General features: G+C 36.9%; 1 protein-coding gene across 4 annotated transcripts in view; it reads right to left on the bottom strand.

The window, feature by feature from the left end:
* The window catches only part of DYNC1I1 (dynein cytoplasmic 1 intermediate chain 1), a 282,561-nt gene that overhangs the window by 10,022 nt on the left and 251,976 nt on the right, over positions 1-20,563 (bottom strand). For all 4 annotated transcript variants that reach the window (XM_070615670.1, XM_070615669.1, XM_070615666.1 and 1 more), the window contains 2 exons: positions 11,539-11,679; positions 7,277-7,402 (listed from right to left, as the gene is read on the bottom strand). In XM_070615670.1, coding sequence (XP_070471771.1) covers positions 7,277-7,402; positions 11,539-11,679 — 267 coding nt within the window. The remainder of the gene's footprint in view (positions 1-7,276; positions 7,403-11,538; positions 11,680-20,563) is intronic.

Raw genomic sequence — 20,563 nt, 5'->3', positions numbered from 1 at the left:
ACACATTAATTTGGTTTTTATAAAATTAGATATTAGGGTTTTCTTTTCATTGAATCAACTACTCCATAATACACAGAAGTCATAAGTATTTTCTTACCAATTCAGGAAAAAAAGTGGCTTGAAAAGACATTAATCTATAAATCCATTTTTATAAACTAATGCTACCTGAATAAGCACACTATTTATATAATAATTAGTTTAATCATGGTCTTCTACATATATAATTATCAAAATGAAAGCCATTGCTACTACATTCACTATAAGATGAATAATTATAATATTAATTGGAATTAATAGCACTTTTTCTTTTCTTTTTTAAATTAAGCACTTTTCCTAGGAGAAATCAAGTTAATACTAAAATTACAATCATACATTTAACCAAATTATTTTATTTCAAATACATATAATTTATTATGACTAGGAAATGAATTAACATATTATTTTAAAGTAGCTTATTCTATATAATTATATTTATTAGTAACCCCAAATCTGCCCACACAAATATGCCTTTGTGCTTTTGACTTAAGTGTATGGCGTTGTAGCTATGACAATAAAAACTCAGGTAAAAATGGAAACGTCCAATTGAAAATCGACATGTTTTGTTTTTATGTCATCAAAGATCTAAATGTTATTGACAGAAGTAGGTATTTGGATTTTCAGTTTTTATCTGGACGTTTGACACCATGGAAGAATTTATGCCAAAGTCTTTTCTTTTCCATGGAAGGAAAACCAAAAGAAATGTTTTGCATCAGCTAAAGAAAATAACATTGTTTATCCATTGAAGAATAAGCCAGTACTTGCAAAGACTTTCAGAAATCTAGCAACTTATGGCCACAGTCACTTAATGAGAAGCACAACTGTTGTGGGTGATTATAACTGGACTTTGGTAAGCTGAGCCCAGCTCTTCTGGAGGCTGCCAAAGCTTAGCCACACTGTCAGGTTCATCACCAGCAGGGCAGAATGGCCTTCATAAAGCACAATAATTAAACTGACTGATTTCAAATGCAGTTCTGTTTCATTAAGAAACTCTTATTTGAATTAACCCCCAAATCTCAGTTTAACTTCATATTTTGTGTGTGGCACACCCCCTTCCCCACGGAGGGGAGTTATTGATATTCAGGGCCCAAATTTTTGATGCAAAATTGATGTAGGCCCTGTCCTACTGGAAAACATGAAGTAGTTTCACAAAGCAAACAATTACTGCCGAGCGTAACCCACTTAAAAGCCATAAATGTATTGTATTTATTTTGTGTCACTCAAATTGTTTTAACTCCCAGAACTTGTAGTTAATCAGATGCTACTACATTGAACTGCTATGTAAAGTGCAAGAGAAATGGCTCATCGAATCTCTTTCCTTTTATTCTTATTCTAGGTGGCTATGAAAACTCTTTGAGGCGCTTTTTAATAGTCTTTGTACATTACACCTTGACCATTGTTCTAAAGTATGTTACGGAGGTCATCTTTCCTGGTGGGATCCCCAATAAACTTTTCATTCTAATTTGTCATTTTAGCTTTAAAATATACTCAAATCATGCTCTACGTTTTCAGCAGTTACATTTGATCTCTCCTGTATTTTTCCTTATTTTTCCAGGCCTTTGAATATATTAACAAATGTCAAGTTTATTGTACTTACTGAAATTGGAATAAAATGACTGCTATTCTTTTAGCCCCAAAATAGTCACATCAAACAAGCTATCTGAAATGCTGCCACAGCTCAGGGTTAAAATTTGAAGATGAATGCACGTTTTCTTAGGTAATTAGCGAATGAGATACCAAACAAAGTTAGGGTGATAAGACTTATTCATCTCCCAAATTACAGTTTTTAAGTTGCCATTTTACTTTTCAAATTCTGCTTTAAGCTGAAAATGATTTTGGAATTTTATCATTTGACGACTCTAGAAATATAATCAGGGATTTGAAACTTAGGTGTATTTATCACAACTGAAAACAAAATCTCCCCTGGAAGAGGTTAATGGAAAAAGAAATAATAGGAGGTGGAAGATAAACTGCTTCTTTCAAAACTGAAGCTGCAAACAGCATTCTAACTAATTCAGATAAGCAGCAAACATAGTTGTTAGGGGATATTTATGACAGCCGCATCTGTGTGACAGCACTGAAGCATTAACAATGGCAACGGGCTTTCTATAAAACACATCTGCAAGAAAGACAGGTAGATAGGCTGACTATCAATCATCAGGACACGTGAATAATTCTATACTCACTGGCCCATGTGCTGTTCAAATCAGTTCCGTATATATAGAAAAGCTTGCTATTCAGTAAAGGAGCCACGGCAGTGAGTAATTTTTATTTTTAATTCTTTAAAACACGTGTATTTGCACATCATTAAAAAAATCCAACAATGATTAACAGCTCTCTAAGAGTGTATTCTGAAGCAGAATACACTCCACATTTTCAGGTTATATTTGTAGTTAATTTATGACTTGTTATCTTACCCATGTTTCAGTTAATTGAATGGGATCGTACAGCTCCAAAACAAACACATTGCATTCCATGGTTTGAGGAGAAAAATTCTCGAAACTTATTCAATAGCTAGGCTCATTTTTAATTTAAGATCTTTGAGAATTTAAGTGGTGTACGCAACCACTGTCTTAAGTAAATTTTAAGATGCACAAATAGAATAAAAGTTATAGCCAAATAATAAAAGAGGTCTTCTCTGTCTTTCCTTGAATTCACATAACTTCCATTTATGCTAATAGGCGTTAAGCACCTGCTCTGCAAAGAAAATAGACCCCTATCTGTGAAAATAAATGTGTACAGTATATTTTCCAGATACAATGCTGAAATCAAACAACCAAAAATGTTTGCTATATAAACAAAGCATCATGTGGCCTACCTGAAAACATTGCTACTTTATATTTTATATTTCCTAAGTTATGGGCCCTCAGATATTACTCACACCTTTGCCATTTAGATGTAACAAAAAGAAAAAAAGAGATGGACAAACTCAATCTGGTGATTTCAGTGAGCTCATACACAATCCTCTGTTTACCCCTTCAGAAGTTCATAATAAATTGCATCAGTAAACCTGGATTCAAGCCATTGCTCTCGACCATCATCTTAAAAGTCATGGAGGATAATTGGATGTAACAGAGGAGGGCATGATCAGGGGGCACTGTGCTGGGACTCCCTGCGGCAGCTGCAGCCTCAGCTGGGACGGGAGATGAGGCAGACGATTGTTAACAACTGGTGACACCAGAGTCCCTTTCTACAGTGCCCTTCTGGTTGAGTGTCAGGTCTCACAGGAAGGCATCTCTACCTGGACTTGAATGAGGATGTTTCCATTGGTCATCACAGAAGTCTCTTATCAGAGAGTTCTTGACAACAAGGTGGACAGAGAAAGGCTGTCTCTCTCCACCCCAACTGTAGTAGGCAACATAGAGATATTTCCCAAAACTCTATTACACTTTCAGTTAAAATTACGATGTGATCAAAATAGGGCAGTTGGGGAGTTGAGTTAGAATCTCCAGTACAGTTTCAGCTCTATATTTACGGGCCTCATGATGTTTATAACGCAAAGTCATTGCTATTCTCATTCAACGTTTTTAAATAGTCTTAAGAAACAGCAGTCATAAGATCATACTGCATGTACTACATTTAACCACATTGCTAAAGATTTCTTCTTCTTCCTAATGGTCTAGGTCAAGGCCCAAATTTTTCATTTCTAATTTGAGTCATGAGTGATATTAAGAGCAATACTCTTGTGGACAGAATTGGCTACCTAATTTGCAGGGCTCAGTGCAAATGGAAACTTTGGGTGCCGTGTTGAAAAATTTCTTAACAACTGCAAGATGATGACAGTAGAGCTTTAAACCAAGCTCGGGGCTCCCCTAAGCACAGGGCCCTGTGAGACTGCACAGGTTGCACCATCATGAAGCCAGCATCGTTCTTGGAATAGGACCTTGGCAAAAGATCACCTGCTGCCCTCTCTTTTCTCCTCAGCCTAACAGAGGTCTCAGTGAAATCAACCATGGGAGAATGAATGTGACGTGTCTTCCCGCAGACAGACACCTATTCAATGTTCCCAAGGAAAATGGATTGACAAAGTGGACTCTAAAAACTAACATTCACTTTCCTGTACAGATTATATTATAAGGCTTATATAAAAATGTTGCATCTTCTTTCCTAGAGGGTTCTACAAAGCAAAGTTTTCCATCCAAAGGCCAGCATGACCCTGGTGAGGGGTTCAGTTCTAACGGGGACCAGAGGCCAATTTTGAATACGGATAATGGTAGCACAGTGTACTGGCAATTTGATCCTCAATACCATATTTTTTCTCTTCCTCTATATTTTTTCCTTTTTAAATCGCTTCCTGCTTAAACCCCTTCCTTCTTGTCAGCGATGCACCAGGCTTAGATTTGACCTTGAATTCTAAGTGGGCCAGCTTGCCATGAAGGCACTCTGGCTTTCTGCAGTTTGGGTGATTTGGAAGGCTGGGGAGGCACTGTTCAGAGGGCGCCCTTCTCCTCTAAGTACAGTTATGCTCTGTCAGTTCTAGGCTGGTGAACAAGTCGGCAGGATTACAATAATGGCAGCATTTGCCCATGAAGCGATCTACTCTCTCTCAGAGGTGGGCTTCAGCTAAGCTCAGCTGTAGGAAAGTCATCTTCCCTTTTAGTACATGGAGCCCCTACACAGTTGGTCCTCAGAGATTGAGAAGAGGGCAGAGAGCTGAGCAAAGAGAAACAGAAAAGCCCTCCTATTATTTTTCCTCAGAAATAAATCTGAGGTAAATTTGTAAATACCTTACAAAAATACTAAAGAAAAAAACTCATAGTTGAAGGCAAAATTATCCAAGTTTTTCTGAGCTATAGATTGCTTTGTATATAATCAAACAATACAGAAAGAAGTGTTCAAATGTATAAGCCTATCCTGAGTTTTGGTCATTCAGAGAAGGGCTAGACGATTATAATATTACCAACTCTCAATAAAAGAGTATATCCTTTTTTTTTCTTGGTAGTGAGTTTGTAGGGATAAACAACCCTACAAATTGTTTGGCCTATTATATGTCACAGAGATTTTTCTATAGCCTGTCTAGACTCCAGACAATAGGCGAGACTGGCCTATAGTGGCAGACATTTCTATAGTCTGTAATATCACTTAGAAAAGTAAGTGCAATAATACAAAAATGAAAACCAGCCTGACCTGCCAGTACGATAGTAAAAATATGAGTGTAACAACACTTTACAATTTAGAAATGATAATAGCAACCTTGAAAGAAGTTTTAGCAGCCACATATCAGCCAAAGCAACTTTTGTAAAATTGTATATACTCCCAAAATATGAGTCATATTCAAGTAATTCTATCCACAGGCTATAAAATCACTTTATTGCAGGAAATTCTGTATATATGTCATGTTGTGTTTTCTTATTGCAAAGAGATGGTGTGTGTGTATCTATATATGTATATGTGTATATATAGATTATATTATATATATACACATAATATTTGCGGTCAACATATACACTTTTCAAAAGCCCTTTTTTTAAATAAACCAGATTGTTAACCTATTCTGCTTTCCAGCCCTCTTGTATAAAGCAAAGCAGCACATCATTGTAAGAGAGTTAAGGGACATTATGTATAAGCAAGGAAGGTGAAAAATAGTTTTAAAATTTCCTCTATTTTCTACTATTTTGTTTCTGAGCATGTCTCCACATCTATTTCTCTTCCATAATTACACTTGTTATAAACAAAGGAAAGAAAGAAGAGAGAAAGACAGAAATCTTGTTTGCTATTTTTTTATATAAATATAAAGAAATCCTTCTTTGCTAGCTTTTTAATTTTTTAGTAAATGAACCAATGAAGAGTATTTGTTTTTGTTGTCGCTGAGTTTTATTTTGATGAAGATCATGAAAAAGATGCACTGAATATAAAGAATACTCACTAAAGAAATATTGCCGTAAAACTAATGGCAACATTTCGATTCAGAGGGTATTCTCTTTCCCAAAGACTCCAACCTACGTCAATAGTCACCCGACCATTTGCATCTTCACCACTGGGGATGAATATTAACAGAGTCTTTGTTGCTGTTATGACTCAGCTTGTGGCATCAAGAGTAGTCAAAGGGGTGTCTAACGAAATAGATAACACGCAGTAAAACCAAGAGATTCTTCTAGTTGTTTTACTTAGAGTTGTACAGCCCAAAATAGAAAACTCTCATCTCTAACGTCACTCAGTTTCTGTCTCTGGCTAAATTAAAAAAAAAACACACACACCATCCAGTTTGTTTCAACACAATCAACTCTACCATATAGCAGAATATAATACATCATCAAAAGCTCCACTGTCGAACAAACCACCTAGCAGTGCCAAATTTAGAGAATGCTGATTGATGAAACCATAAAGAATCCTGCTCAGTACTATCAGCTAAGCCCATCCACCGGGCACTCACAGAGCACTTCCTAGGCCTAGGATATTATGCATACAAATGTGGTATATTTTCCCAGTGGAATGCAAATGTTAGATTCGGATTACGCCAAAATAGCATTACACAACACTCCTTTTTTTGCTTTGCTTGAAAGTTCAATAATTTCTTTGTCTTTAAGGAAAAAATTCTTTAACCTCATCAGAAATGAAGGTTTTTGTTAACACTTTCTCATATAATAAAAATAAACATAGGTTTAAGTACAACTGATTGAAAATGTAATATTAAATAAAAGTAGTATAAAAATTCAAGGAGATTTATCTGAAATAAAAGATATAGTTTTTTCCTTTTCATATGTGCCATGATATTCAGGAATACTTTACATATCATGTAACAAGGTATATCAGAGAGGTATATATCTTATAAAATAACTGAAAACCATGAAAATGGTATAAAATTCTGATTCACCTCAGGCTTCTTAATTCGCTACACTTTAATCAAAGAGTAATAGTAAACACTTCAATTGAGCATAGCACCTACAAGCTGACTTTTCAAAGCAAACAACAAATTCCAAATTGAACGTTGGCATGATGAATTTGGCAAACTTTTCATTCTCATGAAATTGATGGAGAGTGCCACGCTTCATCACAGGATAGCTAGGAATTCTCCAGCACCCCGAAAGGACATTGGATCATTAACCAGTGTCCTGTGCATGGAGACAGAAGATCAAATTAGGCCCTGAGGAAGTTTCGCCAAGCTCCCACTGAAGGCAATGGAAATTTGCAAGAGCACTTGAGAGGGCTCTTGTGGCCCACAAGATCTTGTCAGTAATTTCACTGTCTTTAAACTAGATATATAAGTCAAAAAATAAAACAAAACCCCCCAAATATGTACCTCTCCAACATCATAGATCCAAATACGGCCTTCTGAGTCCCCAACAGCAACTTCTTTGCCAGCTTGAGCCCAACGAACACGGTTTAGGGCGGACGCCCCCTCAATGGCCACACTTGCTGTTGGAACCTGCCAAAGGGGTTACGACAGAAACAAAGAATCTCTGAATATGAATTTAAATATACAAATTTACAATGATATGTTTAACTGGATGAGTCACCACTGCCTTCATGTGCATGAAGTAATATACATCCCTTGTGCAGGGGTAAAAAGGATTCATTGTTCTTAAATCATATGCTCCACTGAATTAAGGGGTAGAGAGGAGACACTTTAACAAAAAAAAGAAAAAGAGGGAGAGTCTTTTTTCCACAGTCAATGGGCAGTGAGTGACACAAATATTTCTTTGGATTATGCAGGGTGTACATCCAACATACAAACACAACAGCTAAATGTGATACTTTGTGATCAGGTCATGATTTATGGATCGATGGAGAGAGAGATGTCAGGACTTACCAAGATTAAGAATACTATACAAGGCAGAAGGGGGGTGTATGGTGGAATAAAAGTCATATTAATACATGTCTTCAGGAAAAAAATATGGATTGATTCCTCAAAACCTCACTGGGGAGAAGACGATCAAAAGAAAGAAAAGTATGCAGGAGAAAAACTTTAAAACCTCAAATTCTCCTCCTTTTCTTTTTTTTTCTCTTCTTTTCTTTTTTCTTTTTCTGTTTTTTCTCCCTCCTGGCAGTACCAGGGTGTAGGAAGTGATCCATACTTTGGAAATGTCCCCAGGGTCATATCCTGATAGAACGTAGCCATCTATTTGTAGAAAACGTCTTACATCTCCTTTAATAAACACCTGAAGTCTGAAAACGTTGATAATTACAATAATAATTATTATTAAAGTGAACTCGAGTTGCCGAAATGGAACCTACAGTATTTGTTACAAGAACTTTAGTAGAATTTGGAAAAAAGAATTTTGGTGGGTCTATCCCTCTGCCATCATGAGTTGTAAACTCTTGTCTTTCACGTTGGAAGTTTATAACCGATATAAACATCAGATCTCTGAGCCTTCCACAAGAATGCTGAATAGGAAATGACAACAGACCATTGAAAAAAAAAGGTAAATGTTAAAAGAAAAAGAAAAAAAAATAGTGAAAAGAGGGCCACCGAGATCATCTCACACCACAGTTTAAGACCTGTATCTAATAAACACATCGTATCAGGATGGAAACATGACATGTACTGTGCCTTAGCACTCCCGGCGTTCGCTTATTCAGGAATTGAAACCATCTGTTTATAAGAGATTATTGACCCATACCTATCTTTAAAATAGCAATAAAAACTCCATCACATGTAAGAATGTATGTTTAAACTTAATCTTGCAATCAATAAAAATTCTTTGGCCCGCTTAAATCACTATCTGTCAATTGTGAGCAAAAATGTAAAGCAAAAGTCCCCAGTCCATTTATTTCTTAAAAAATACACAATTTCTATAATAAAGGTACCTGCTGTGCAGGCTGGATCCTGAATTTTTACCAAACTTTTCAAGGGCCAAAACAGTGTGAATTTAGATGGGCCAATATTCTGTCAATACGCTTTATTATTAGTGGGCGACTCAGAAAAACAAATGAGAGACTCAGCTATAGAGTTTACAGAGTTAATTTTTAACTCTATAATTTAGAGAGATCATACAAGATCATACTTTATCCAACTGTATGCAATATCAGATTTTATCTAAGAACAATTTCAAAAATTGAATGAAATGTTTAATCTTAACGTGAATATGATAAAAAAATAATCACTCAAAAGAAACAGATTTTTTATACCTTTTAAATCATACTTAATACATTTTAAAGCATTTTATTTATTGGGAATTAAGTAATATAGCAAACTAGAACAATTAATATTTTAACCACTTAAAAATACCTTCTTTTCATAGATATAAATGGTAAAAAGAAAAATAAAAGACTGTCATGGCTTATAATATGTGCAAAACAATTATCAAATGCATGAAGAAAATGACAAAATATATTTTATTAGTTTGACTGGTAATGATCTTTCAAAAGTTGATGAATCTATACTGAAAATAATCCATATATTATTTCTGTGTCTCTTACTCTTCTACTTCAGTTTCACAAGTATTTTCACACTTTTTTAAGCCTCAATCATTTTAATTGCAAATACAGCATAAATTACTACATTGTGCAGAGGTCAGTGCCATGGAGGTGTTGAATATGAACTATCTGCGCACAGGCGCGGTTGGAATAACTTGGTCTAAAAGCACAGTGATTTGAACAACAAAACACCCTGGGAACTGGGAATTCAGGTTCTTTTTTTAAAAAAACAAATTTCATTCCTAATCTGACAAATATTTGAAAAATCTTGTTCAACCTGATAGAAGGCAAAAATGATTGAGGGCTTTACGAAGTGTTCAGTTCATTACTGGATTTGAATCAGACTCCAAATATCTATTATCATTATAAAAGCAGAATAATGTTTACCACAAAACTAAATGGTTTGCATGCCCAGTAATGATTTTTGAAAATATTTAGCTATAAAACTCTTATGTGCTTGTCTCTTGATACCTAGAGAGAGAGAAGGGAAAAAATTACTTTTGGCAATGTTGAGCCATTAATTTCATTTTACCTAAAAAGCAGATTAAAAGACAAAACAAAAAACAGTTACGTAGAAATTATGAAGGAGTTTGTAGAACACTCGCTCCATTGCCTCATAGTCGGGCACCACCTAAGCATCACTTTTACTAAATCTGATTTCTGATATGGGGGTCTCTTGAGTCAGCCTGGAAGACGCGCGTTTTTTTGGTTGCTTTAAGTGAATGAGTTTATTCTAGCAGATAGAAGCAATGTGATTTTAATCAACAGTGATGAAAGACTTTGGGAACGCGTTACAACATAGAATAATAACATCTTTCTATTAAAAGCAATAATGTTGTAAACATTTCAACATCCAAAATGATGGGCATTGCATGTATTCACGTCTTTTGATTATTTTCAAAGATGCTTCATTACATAATTCTTATCCTTGCCACATAGTTCTTATAGCCAAAAGGAAAAAGAGACATCAGTTGAAATATTTTAAAAAGATAACTATTCGGCAGTGGTTAGAGGTGTATATAATCTTGCAGGATGCTACTCAATAATAGCACCTGAAGGATATTTCCCTACGCCCTCCCACAAAAAAATACCAGAGGAGTCTGCTACTCCCCATATCCTCCAGCTGTAGGCTTTCTAATTAAAAAGGCTGAGCTGTTTCCTGCTCAAAACACTTCAAAAGACCCTTCTCTTGTTCTCTCCTTGACATATAGTTTGCAGCACTCGCTCCTCTTACCTGTCCCTTCTTATTTATGAAGAACTGTCCCGAATCAGAAACCGGGAAATGATGAAGAGACCGTTTTATTTTATTAACTTGAAGGACATTTAATATTCATGTTAAAAGAAAGCCAACTAAAAACCTGAGTGACTGAATTAGCACCTCAATGATTTTGAGAGAATAGAAAAAAGGAAAAATGCACATGGCATAATTTTTAAAACATAAATATATATAGCATAATTTTTAAAAGAATATTTCCTTATTGTCAATTGCTTTTTAAAAAATTGGCTATTTTTCACACGTGAAGTACTCTAAATGTGACATGTTAAAATCTCATTTTTTTTAAATACTGAGTTTAACATACATGTTCAGAGTTAGACACTGTTGTAAAAGTCCACCTGTGAGTTCAATAGCTTAGACAAGGATTATTTACCTTATAAAAATCAAATGGAAGCTAGATCTTAGAAACAGTCAACAGAATCATCTTTTACGGATTTAAAATAGAAATCATACAAACAGCAAACACCGACAAATAGCCCTTTTTAAAAGCACAATCTCAAGTCAGCGTGCATAAAAGCGTACTTTTCCAAGTGTCTGCCAACAGAGTTATTTCAACACCGCTCTGAAATATGCCTGTGTCCTTTCCCGTAGGGAAAGGCGTGAACACGTATCGTTTTGCTCTTTGCAAAGAAGGGTCGTCAATTGTTCAGAATCTGCCACGGTTTAGGGATAAAGTGAGATTAAATGATTTTTGGCCAATGCATCTGCCAATTCCCTTCAGAGCAGTCAAGAATGGGGGTCGGCAGCCCAGCTGCAATTGGAGGGTCTGTCCAAAAAAGGCCATTTTGGAGAGAGAGAGGGAGACGGAGAGAGGCCGACTGCGCCCCCCTCCCAGCCCTCCCGGCCCGGGCGCCTGCGCCGCCGCTCACCTCGGTGTCATTGTTGAGGTTCCAGAGGTCCAAGCGCCCCATCCCGTCCACGCAGGCAAAGAGCGCGGGATGCACGGGGGACCACATGACATCGTACACATAGTCTGCATTGTCTTCAAAGGAGTAGAGCGGCTTGTTGTGCTGTAAAGCAGAGAGACCGTGAAGACTTTGTGGCGCTGCTGCTGCCTCGGGCTGTCTAGCGAGCCTAATTAAAAACTTTGCACATTCACAAAGTGTCATAAAACTTCCCGAGATGAAAGTCCTCGAGAAGGTGAACCGCAGCTTTAATGTTACTAGAACTGTCCAGTGGCATAAATAAATACGGGGGGGAGGAGGGACTCTTAAGGGGCTGGGGGCTGGGGGCTGGGGGCTGGGACTGGCGGGGGGAGGCGGTTTCAGACACGGTCGTACGAGACATTCCAGACAGGTGGACGGGACTACCCATTAGTTCGGAATTCTCGCCGGGCTGCGCTTTGCGAGTCGCTCGGTGCCCCAACCCGATGGTGGTCTGTGCCGGGATCAGACCGCGGGGATGCTCTGGAAGCCCCGGCAGCCCCGGCAGCCCCGGCGGCCTCGAACCCTTTGCATTGAAGGCAACGCCTGCCACCTCGTGGTCTTTGTCTGTAGCTGCAACTCTGCTTCCAGTCCAGCTCTAGGCCAAATTTATACTTTAATTGTTCCTTTGCCCTAGGGAATGGGGACACATATTTTAAAGGGATTTGTAGCTTTTCTGGGAGGTGAAAAATCTCGCGGTTCTAAGACCCTAGTTTCTCTACCTAAAACCAGTTCACTCAAGTCAGTGGACTGGTGTGGCTCAATGTACCTTCACAGAACTTTCATACAAGCTGAATCACATTTTCTAGATCCCCCAGTATTTCCAAGAGCCCTGAAATTGGTGTTTTGGGGGGAAATCCATTAGCACACCTCCAGTGCATACAAATTCTTCCACTCCGGAGGGATACAATAAATTAAAACGGCACTCTTGATTTCCAGTGAATATTGTCACATCAAAATAGCACAGAAGTCAGAGGCAAGTTTGAAAGTACACCAGAAAGAAAATGTAATTGGACTTCATGAATTATTCATTCCATCTGGCTTGTCTTATTCTAATTTCTGCATAATGGCTTTACTAATCCCTGATCAATTAATGTAAAATGAAATTTAAATGATAATGAAAGCCCTAGAGATAAAAGAAATTAAGTATTCTTATATCCTCTGACAGAAATCTAAACAATGGGAGTTTTTTCTCCCAACGTCGTCTTCACCCAGTCAGCTGTCTGTACTCTCTTCATGGGTTTAACTAAATGCCTGTACAGGCCAGGGTAATAAGATCAAAAAAGGATAACATACAATATGAACAATCAAATCCTTTCTGCACAGAATGTTCAAAGAATGTATCTGGAGGGAATCGGCTCCCAGTACTACAGCAGACTCCCAAAGTGTACTGTTAGTGAAGGTCAAATGCACAAAATGCAGGTGCTGAAAGCAGAGTGAGAAAAAGCGGTGAGGAGACAAAAAACCTAAACCTAATGGAAAATTTTGCTAAGGTAGTAACTATAAGCGATTTCTTGCGCCATTAATTATATTGCTCTGGAACTGCTCAGAAGTAAACAGAATTGCAGTGCTGTTAAAGCAACACATATTTTAGATGGGCCATTGTGTGTCTGGGGTAGGGAGTGTATGTGTGAGACATGTCTTATTTGTAATTCAAGAAGTGTCTAATGTAGGAGTAATTTGAAAAACAACATGACATTCAGATCTCAAAAAGAATTAAATGGACATTAGCCTTATAGTTTTATATTTTAATATTCTATAACTCTTTTATGTCAAGATGTTTATTATATACCATGTTTGCAGTGTGATTTGGTGTTAAAATTATTTGCCTATTTGTTATTTATGTAGCTTCTTTCTTCCTCTCATTCTTTGGAATTCAAACTACCTTCTCCAGAAAATCCGAATAGCCAATGATACCTTAAAGTAGTACGATTGTATCATTTTTTCTTATTGATATATATATATTTTTAAAAAGGCAGCATGGAATAGCTGGTCCTTCACTGACCACTGGTGAATATTAAATTCTGACTTTTAGCAGAAGATTATTCCCACCCCAAATTCTTGATGTTATAGCTATCCAGTCACTATTTGTTACAGAACATGAGGAACACATTTTTCCTAGAGTCAAAGGGTGGAAAAGACTTACACATGCTTTAAAAAGGCAATTCTCTGTATCCTCTCTCAGTAATCTAGCTGACAGTAAAACTGAGTACATAGAGGTCTAGATATACATATACATATACAGACATACAATAAACACATAACACATCTACAGTCCTTGTTTTGATCATTTGCAAGACCATCTAGCTTTAAACAGTCATTTTCTAAGGAGCCAATATTATTTGATACATTAATTCAATAAATTATCCTGTTAATCTCTAGCATTGTTTCTTTCCTTTTCTCATTTAATAGTTGCTTCTCTGAGACACTTAGACAAAACTGTAGTATATCCTGGAGACTTCACCTTTTAACCATCTGGAAATAACTGCTATTGTTCATGTTACCAAAACCCAGTTTTCTCATGTTTGATAAGACTGTATTGAAATGCTATTATTCTCGAGGTTTTCTCCAACTTCCTTATCACCCCCCACTTCCAAGACTGAACATACCATTACAAAATTCACTGTGAAAGAGATTCTAGGCTACGGTCTGTGCATGTTTGAGGGAAGGAAGAAGGGCTTATATTTTCAAAGGCTTTGTTGTAACCTTGATAAATTCACAGATTGGGAAAGTCTTGGTCAGGATTGAGCCTGTTATCAGGGTACCAAATGGACTGACATCCACAAACCATTAGTTCCCAAGTTTAGCCCAGCACATGGTGTGCGCATAGGCGAATGTCACTCTTACAATGGGAAGCAGTGCTATTTTGAATATTAATTGTACTTTTTTTGACAAAGGAATTTTTCATTCTATTTTATTTGGGACTCAAAAGTTAATCTGAAAATCTCATTAAAAATTTGTCTCAAATGCTTAACGTAAAACATTTTATAGTAAACACATATATCATGAAATAGTTTCATAAAATATATCAAAAGCTTTGGGGTCTAAAGATTCTGTTTTTGAATTTTGAAACATAAATGTTTGGATCCACAAAGTTTTATAGCTTGCTATTGCATTATCACCAGTTTTAGAATACTATGAGTTTTGAAAAGGCAGGAGGGGTGAAATTGACCAACGATTTTTGAGGAGGATCCTGTAATATCATTTGTACATATTGAAGCTACAGAAGCTTGATGATTTTAAATATTTACTCTGCAAAATACTCAAGGTCATTTACTAAACTAAATATCATTCTGCAGCATGTTACTGTAAAAAGCATTTTCCAAAACAATCAGATTTCACTAGACAAAACCCCCTCACCTGTGTGTTTCCTTTTCTAATGCCATGTTTAGCATCAGTGAACAGTTCAGGAAAAAAGGAAAATTGCATTGTTACGCAACCTACTGTACGTGTGACACATACCAGCGGAATAAAGCCACGACACCTTGTGTTTTATAAAAGTTTCCAGGGCTGTGCCAAAAATGCTAAAATATCCAGACACAGATCAGCTCGATTTTAATGCCCTGACTCTCAAACAGAGAGGAGAAGGAGGTTCCCAGTCACCTCCCAGACAGATATGAAGGGCACGGAAGGGTAAATTGCTGAGTGTTTGCTGTGTACCTGACTCCATGCATATGTTGTTGAATTTAATCTGCATAAAATCTCTATAAGGTAGACAGTGTTTACAGAAAAGAAAATTATAGCTCAGGAAAGTTAGTAACTTTTCCAAGAGCACGAAGGTTGTAAGTAGTGCGGTTGGATTTGGTTCTCTTGTTTTTCACTGAATGTCTATAAAACTTGGAGTTAGGAACTAAAATTCTATTATCTGAAAGTGGGCGAAAACACAGGGAACATGGAGCAGAAAAGGCAATAGGAGAAAGTGGAAAAACTGTAGATCTTGCGAAATTTAACTTAGCATCCTTGGATCATAGATTTTTCATCTCAGGATAGAAGGCAGAGCAACTGACCTCAAGGCTTTCCATTGGCTTTGTGATTCTATGACTCTGTTCTGTGGTGAGGACTGAATGGAATAAAGTAAGTGAAAGGTTTTTACAAAGAGTGATTCAAAGCTAAGTATTATAATTAAAGCTCTCTTCCCTGATGTTCTGTGGAATGCATATCATAGTGATGTTGTTTACTTTGTATTTTATTAAAATATATGTATAAAAATGTGCCAGTGTGGTTTTCAATGAAAAATTTGAAATTATGAAAGTAATACTAGACCTCCTATTTGACCATTGGAGAACGAATAAAGCCTATTAAATTTACGTAAGAGAGGCAGGTAGTGAACTCTGTTCAGAAATGACACTGTACAACATCCATCAACGTTTTACAATAAATACTTGATCCCTAGATTTAAGCTTTGATTTTATAAGTATACTTCTGACAGTGAATGGAGCTGCTTATTTTTCTAATCAGTTAACTACAAAATGATTTCATGAGAGATGAGTTTCTATTTCCGATGTTAGAAATGTACCAAAGTCACATCTAGAAAACATGTTTGTTTTATTTTCTCTATTTTACTTATTTTCCTCTTATCAGGCACCTCTAGGCATCCCAATAGGCTTTAGTATTTTGAAGGTTGGTGAATAGGAAGATTTGTGTTAAAACGCCTCCTAACACCTCCAAATACTGTGGTTCTTGAGGTTGCATTTGCCTCTAAATGATTAGCTTTCAAAGCAGACTTAGTAGAAATGTTTACCAAAACCATGAAAATTTCTTCTGGAGTGGAGCAGAAGCAGGGCGGGGGGGGGGGGGGGGGGTTGGGTCATCCGGGGGTAGGTGGGAGAAGAGGGCAGACAACTAATAGTAGAATTTCTATATTTTTATTCTGAAATAAAAGGACAACAAATGGAAGCTTACCTTGAAAACTATATCCTGCTGGAAAAAAATGATGACCAAAATACTAAACAATGAGTAATAAGAAAATGTCCTTCAAAAATTTTCATGTGGGTTCCTATGAAGTAATTAAAATAAATAGCCAGCCAGTTCTTCCAGGAAACATTAAAATGTGAGACCACAATATCACTTTTAAAAAAACACCAAAGGACCCCAAAACTTCAGGCTCACACAAAAATGGATAGCTCTACCATAAAAAGAAAGTGCTTAAACAAACAAACAAACCCAAACTCACAAACCAAACCAAAAACCCACCTCTCTTGGACCAAAAGAGGTGTTGGGAATTTGGTACTGTCACTGGAAAACATTATTTGCAACTTAATTTGAGATCCTTCTAAAGCACAAAGTCTCCTGTATCTATCTTTCTGTGGCTACTATTAAAACAATACTCACGATAGCTAAATGATCTCTTTACCTGTTTTGATCATGGCTGGAAATTCAAAATTAGACGTAAGCACTTGGGTGAGCTATTCTTAACAGAATATGTACGGTGGGTCTGTTTGCTGTTTCTGGGTATTAATCAAAAATACATAAGGACTTTAATTTACATTAGTTAATTTAAAATGATTAGAAGGAAGGTTATAATCCAGGAATTTAGCATTTGCTTCTCTATAAACGCAGAAGTTTTGCTAAACAAGTACTGAAGCCACATAAAAGGTGTTCTTTGTTGCGCTACCTTCCTCTACTGCTTATTTGCATGGTAGAATCCTGCTAATCCATGAGGCGCCACCAATAAAGAGGATAATTATCCATATAAAAGAATGTCTACATATTCACAGGTTTTGACTAGTATTTCAGTGTTTAAAGCCATGGAAAAAACTACAAGCTTTGCCTAATTCATAAAAGGACTACTTCCGGCACTGGCATGATTTTTATGAATATCAGTTCCACTGAAAGGTTCTTCTTTAAAACGGGTGTTTCAGTAGCACAAATCTGTACAGAACCATTGTGAAAACATTAAGCAGACGAGGGTGCCCTTCTGAGTTGCTATTTGCATTCATCTCAGCTGCTAGGGCTCTCTTGGTCTGTTTTGCCTTTTGGCTTATTTGAGTGGAGGCTGGCAGAGAGGGTCACTGTCTTGCCAAAACCAGGGTCAGCCAAGGCGGCTCCTGAGAGTTGGCACTGGACTGATACTCTCTCTGAAAGACCACTTAGAGGTAGAAGGCAGCGAGCAAGGTCAAAAGAGCCCCTCTTTGGCGGCTGCTGCCCCAATTCTATTTCTACTATGGCTGAGTGGATTCGTGTCCAACATGATAGGAGTTAGAGAAAGACGCTTTCACTATATAGACAACAGTCAGGTTGATTAGAGACTGTATTAGGAGGCAGGTGTAGAGGAATGATAATGGGCTGGACCTAGAAGCAGCTAGAAGTGTGGTTGTATTCATGCCTCGAAGACTCGAAAAGTTAGAAGGATGAGCAAGTAAAGTGGTATTTACAGGCTCAAGCAGTTTTGTTTATTTATTTATTACTTAATGTCAAATTGTACAACTGCATTTCACTTACTAGTGGGTAGGTTAAGTGGCAGAACATTTCCACTCTAGTCCTTAAACTGTCAACCTCCACTCTAGCATCTGGCTTACAAACTGTCTCACCAATATAAATAAATTTCTAAATATACAGTCATGCCCTGCTTAATGATGGGATCATCCTGAGAAATGCATCGTTAGATGACTGTTGTGGTGCGAACATTATACAGAGTACTTCCACAAACCTAGATGGGATCGCCTACTACACACCTAGGCTCTACGGTACTAATCTTATGGGACCACCATTGTATATGCGGTTTGTTGTTCACCAAAATGTCATTATGTAACGTATGACTGTATATGTATGTATATAATTCTTAAAGAAAGATTTTAAAAATATCAAATTATAAACCTAGATCCATGGCTTACACTTTGATTCAGTCTTATTCCTAAATTACTAAGTAAACATTTGGCAGTTCCCAGAGCTAATCTGACATTAGTGGTCTCACTACATTTAGTAAATATAACATTTAGACAAATTTCATTTCTTTTTAAGATATGAATACCCAGATCTCATATATATATATATATATATACACGTGACGGGTACATTTTCGAAGGGTCAAGGCAAGTTTTTTGTAGGTCTGCATTCCTGTGTCTCCTGGTGTTAATTTCTTACACTATATCTAATATTAGTATAACTGATACTTGTACTTATTTTAACAGTGGAGAGGAATGACATGGAGGATGCCACACAGCAGCAGTTCAAAATATTCTGCTCAAATGTAGAATATATTTGATGTTTCCTATTTTACAACAGATTTGCCTACCTTATTCTGTTTTGCCTAAGCCAAATTGAAATTAATTTCTATTCAAAAAGCAAATACAAGCTAAATGTGAGGTGAAGTGATTCCGAACATTGGAAATGGCCCTGGGAAAATAACTTAGTATTAATTATGAGCCCTGGACAATTTGCAAGGTTAAGAGGTCACATGAGGCTGGCCAAGATGGATCCACATTGGTTTGGCCCAAAAGAACAGCTACTTTGGGGGATAAAGATGAGTTTTAACTTATCTTCCAACATCAGACATAAAATGCAGGTTAGATCAGGAGGTGGGGGGGTGGAGGTATCTTTGAATCTCATAATTATGTAGATAGTTGTGTGTGTTATTTGTTCTTCTCATTCTCTCTTCAAACATTATTGCTTAGAAGGAGAAGGTTGGAGAAGGCAACTCTTGCAGCCTATCATTGAAACGAAAAGGCAAACATTTCCGCTCTGGTTAAAAGAGCAGAAGAAAGGATTCACCGAGCCCTCACTTCTTGCACAACGGTAAAGCCCAGTCAGCCGGGTGCATTTTAAGTCTCAAAAGTGTCTGTACTGATATGGATTATTCACACATGCCTCTATAAATATTTAACAGCTATAGGTATGTGTTGGTGGGCAAATGTTTGGGGGGTTTAAGGTTGGGGTGGGGGGCGAAAGAACAGGAAGTATGAATACAGGCTAAGTCTGGCTATGACTTGATGATTACATTCTTGTGGTTTTCTTTCAAAGTTAAAGTATTCTCCCTGGGTGAGCTTAAAAAAGGAACTCCCTCCCCCCAAAAAAGGAAGGTAAAAAAAGAATTTGATGACTGACACAGGTAGTTTTATTGAAAGCCAATTTTAACTTGCTTGCTACCTTATTTTACACAGGGAGGGGAAGGGGAGTGAAAATGAGGATAAGAGAAGAAAAAAATAAGTCAGACACCACCTGAATGTTGTGTTTATCAGAAAGGCAGCCAGCAGGGCTGTGGGGTTGGGGAAAAAATGCACTGTCATCCGGCAAGTGTTCCTGGCAGTCAACTATTGATTTTGTTAATCTTCTCGCCTGTGTTAAGTGTTATGCTTAGATACTGTAACAGCTAAAACTTTAACTTTTGATTTTTATTGTGTACTTCTGATATTTTAAACATTTAACAAAATGCTAACAGAAATAGATATGCTCAAGGCCCCTTGTTAGAATAATGCAATTTTTAGGAGATGCTTCCATCTCAGTTTAAAATAATCCAACCTACTTTTACAGAGCAGGTTATTTCACGTAGGATATCCAAAAGTATTAATCTGTCAATAATAACTTATTAAGGACCTACCATATGCTTTCTACTTTGGGCAATCAATAGAAATACAGGATGTGACTCTGTTCTCAAGGACTCACAATCCCGGGTAGAAAAGAGAAAATTATGAAATAATAAGAGAAGAATGTTCTTTACTTGGGAGTCTATTTTCTCGCTTTGTTTCAAAAGGATTTCTGGTGTCTTACAAGTTTAATATACTGCACAATTAAGAATAATCACCAACAGAGGCAGGTAGAATAGATAGCTATTAGTAGGATCCTGAGATAAGCTGATTATTACAATCTAGTACTCAAACATCTCTAAATTTCCTGATAACTAAGACAAACGGGAAAACACATCGTATCACAAGGAGGTACATAAATTTCACCGTCTGAAGAAAGGAAGAATATAAATTCCTTCTCAAAGACACCTTCTTGGGAAAAACTAAAAGAGGAATTTACTGTGTTTGTG

This window comes from Equus przewalskii, chromosome 4 (assembly GCF_037783145.1).
Source record: "Equus przewalskii isolate Varuska chromosome 4, EquPr2, whole genome shotgun sequence".
Classification (NCBI taxonomy): Eukaryota; Metazoa; Chordata; class Mammalia; order Perissodactyla; family Equidae; genus Equus; species Equus przewalskii.
This window is presented reverse-complemented; position numbering and strand designations above follow the sequence as displayed.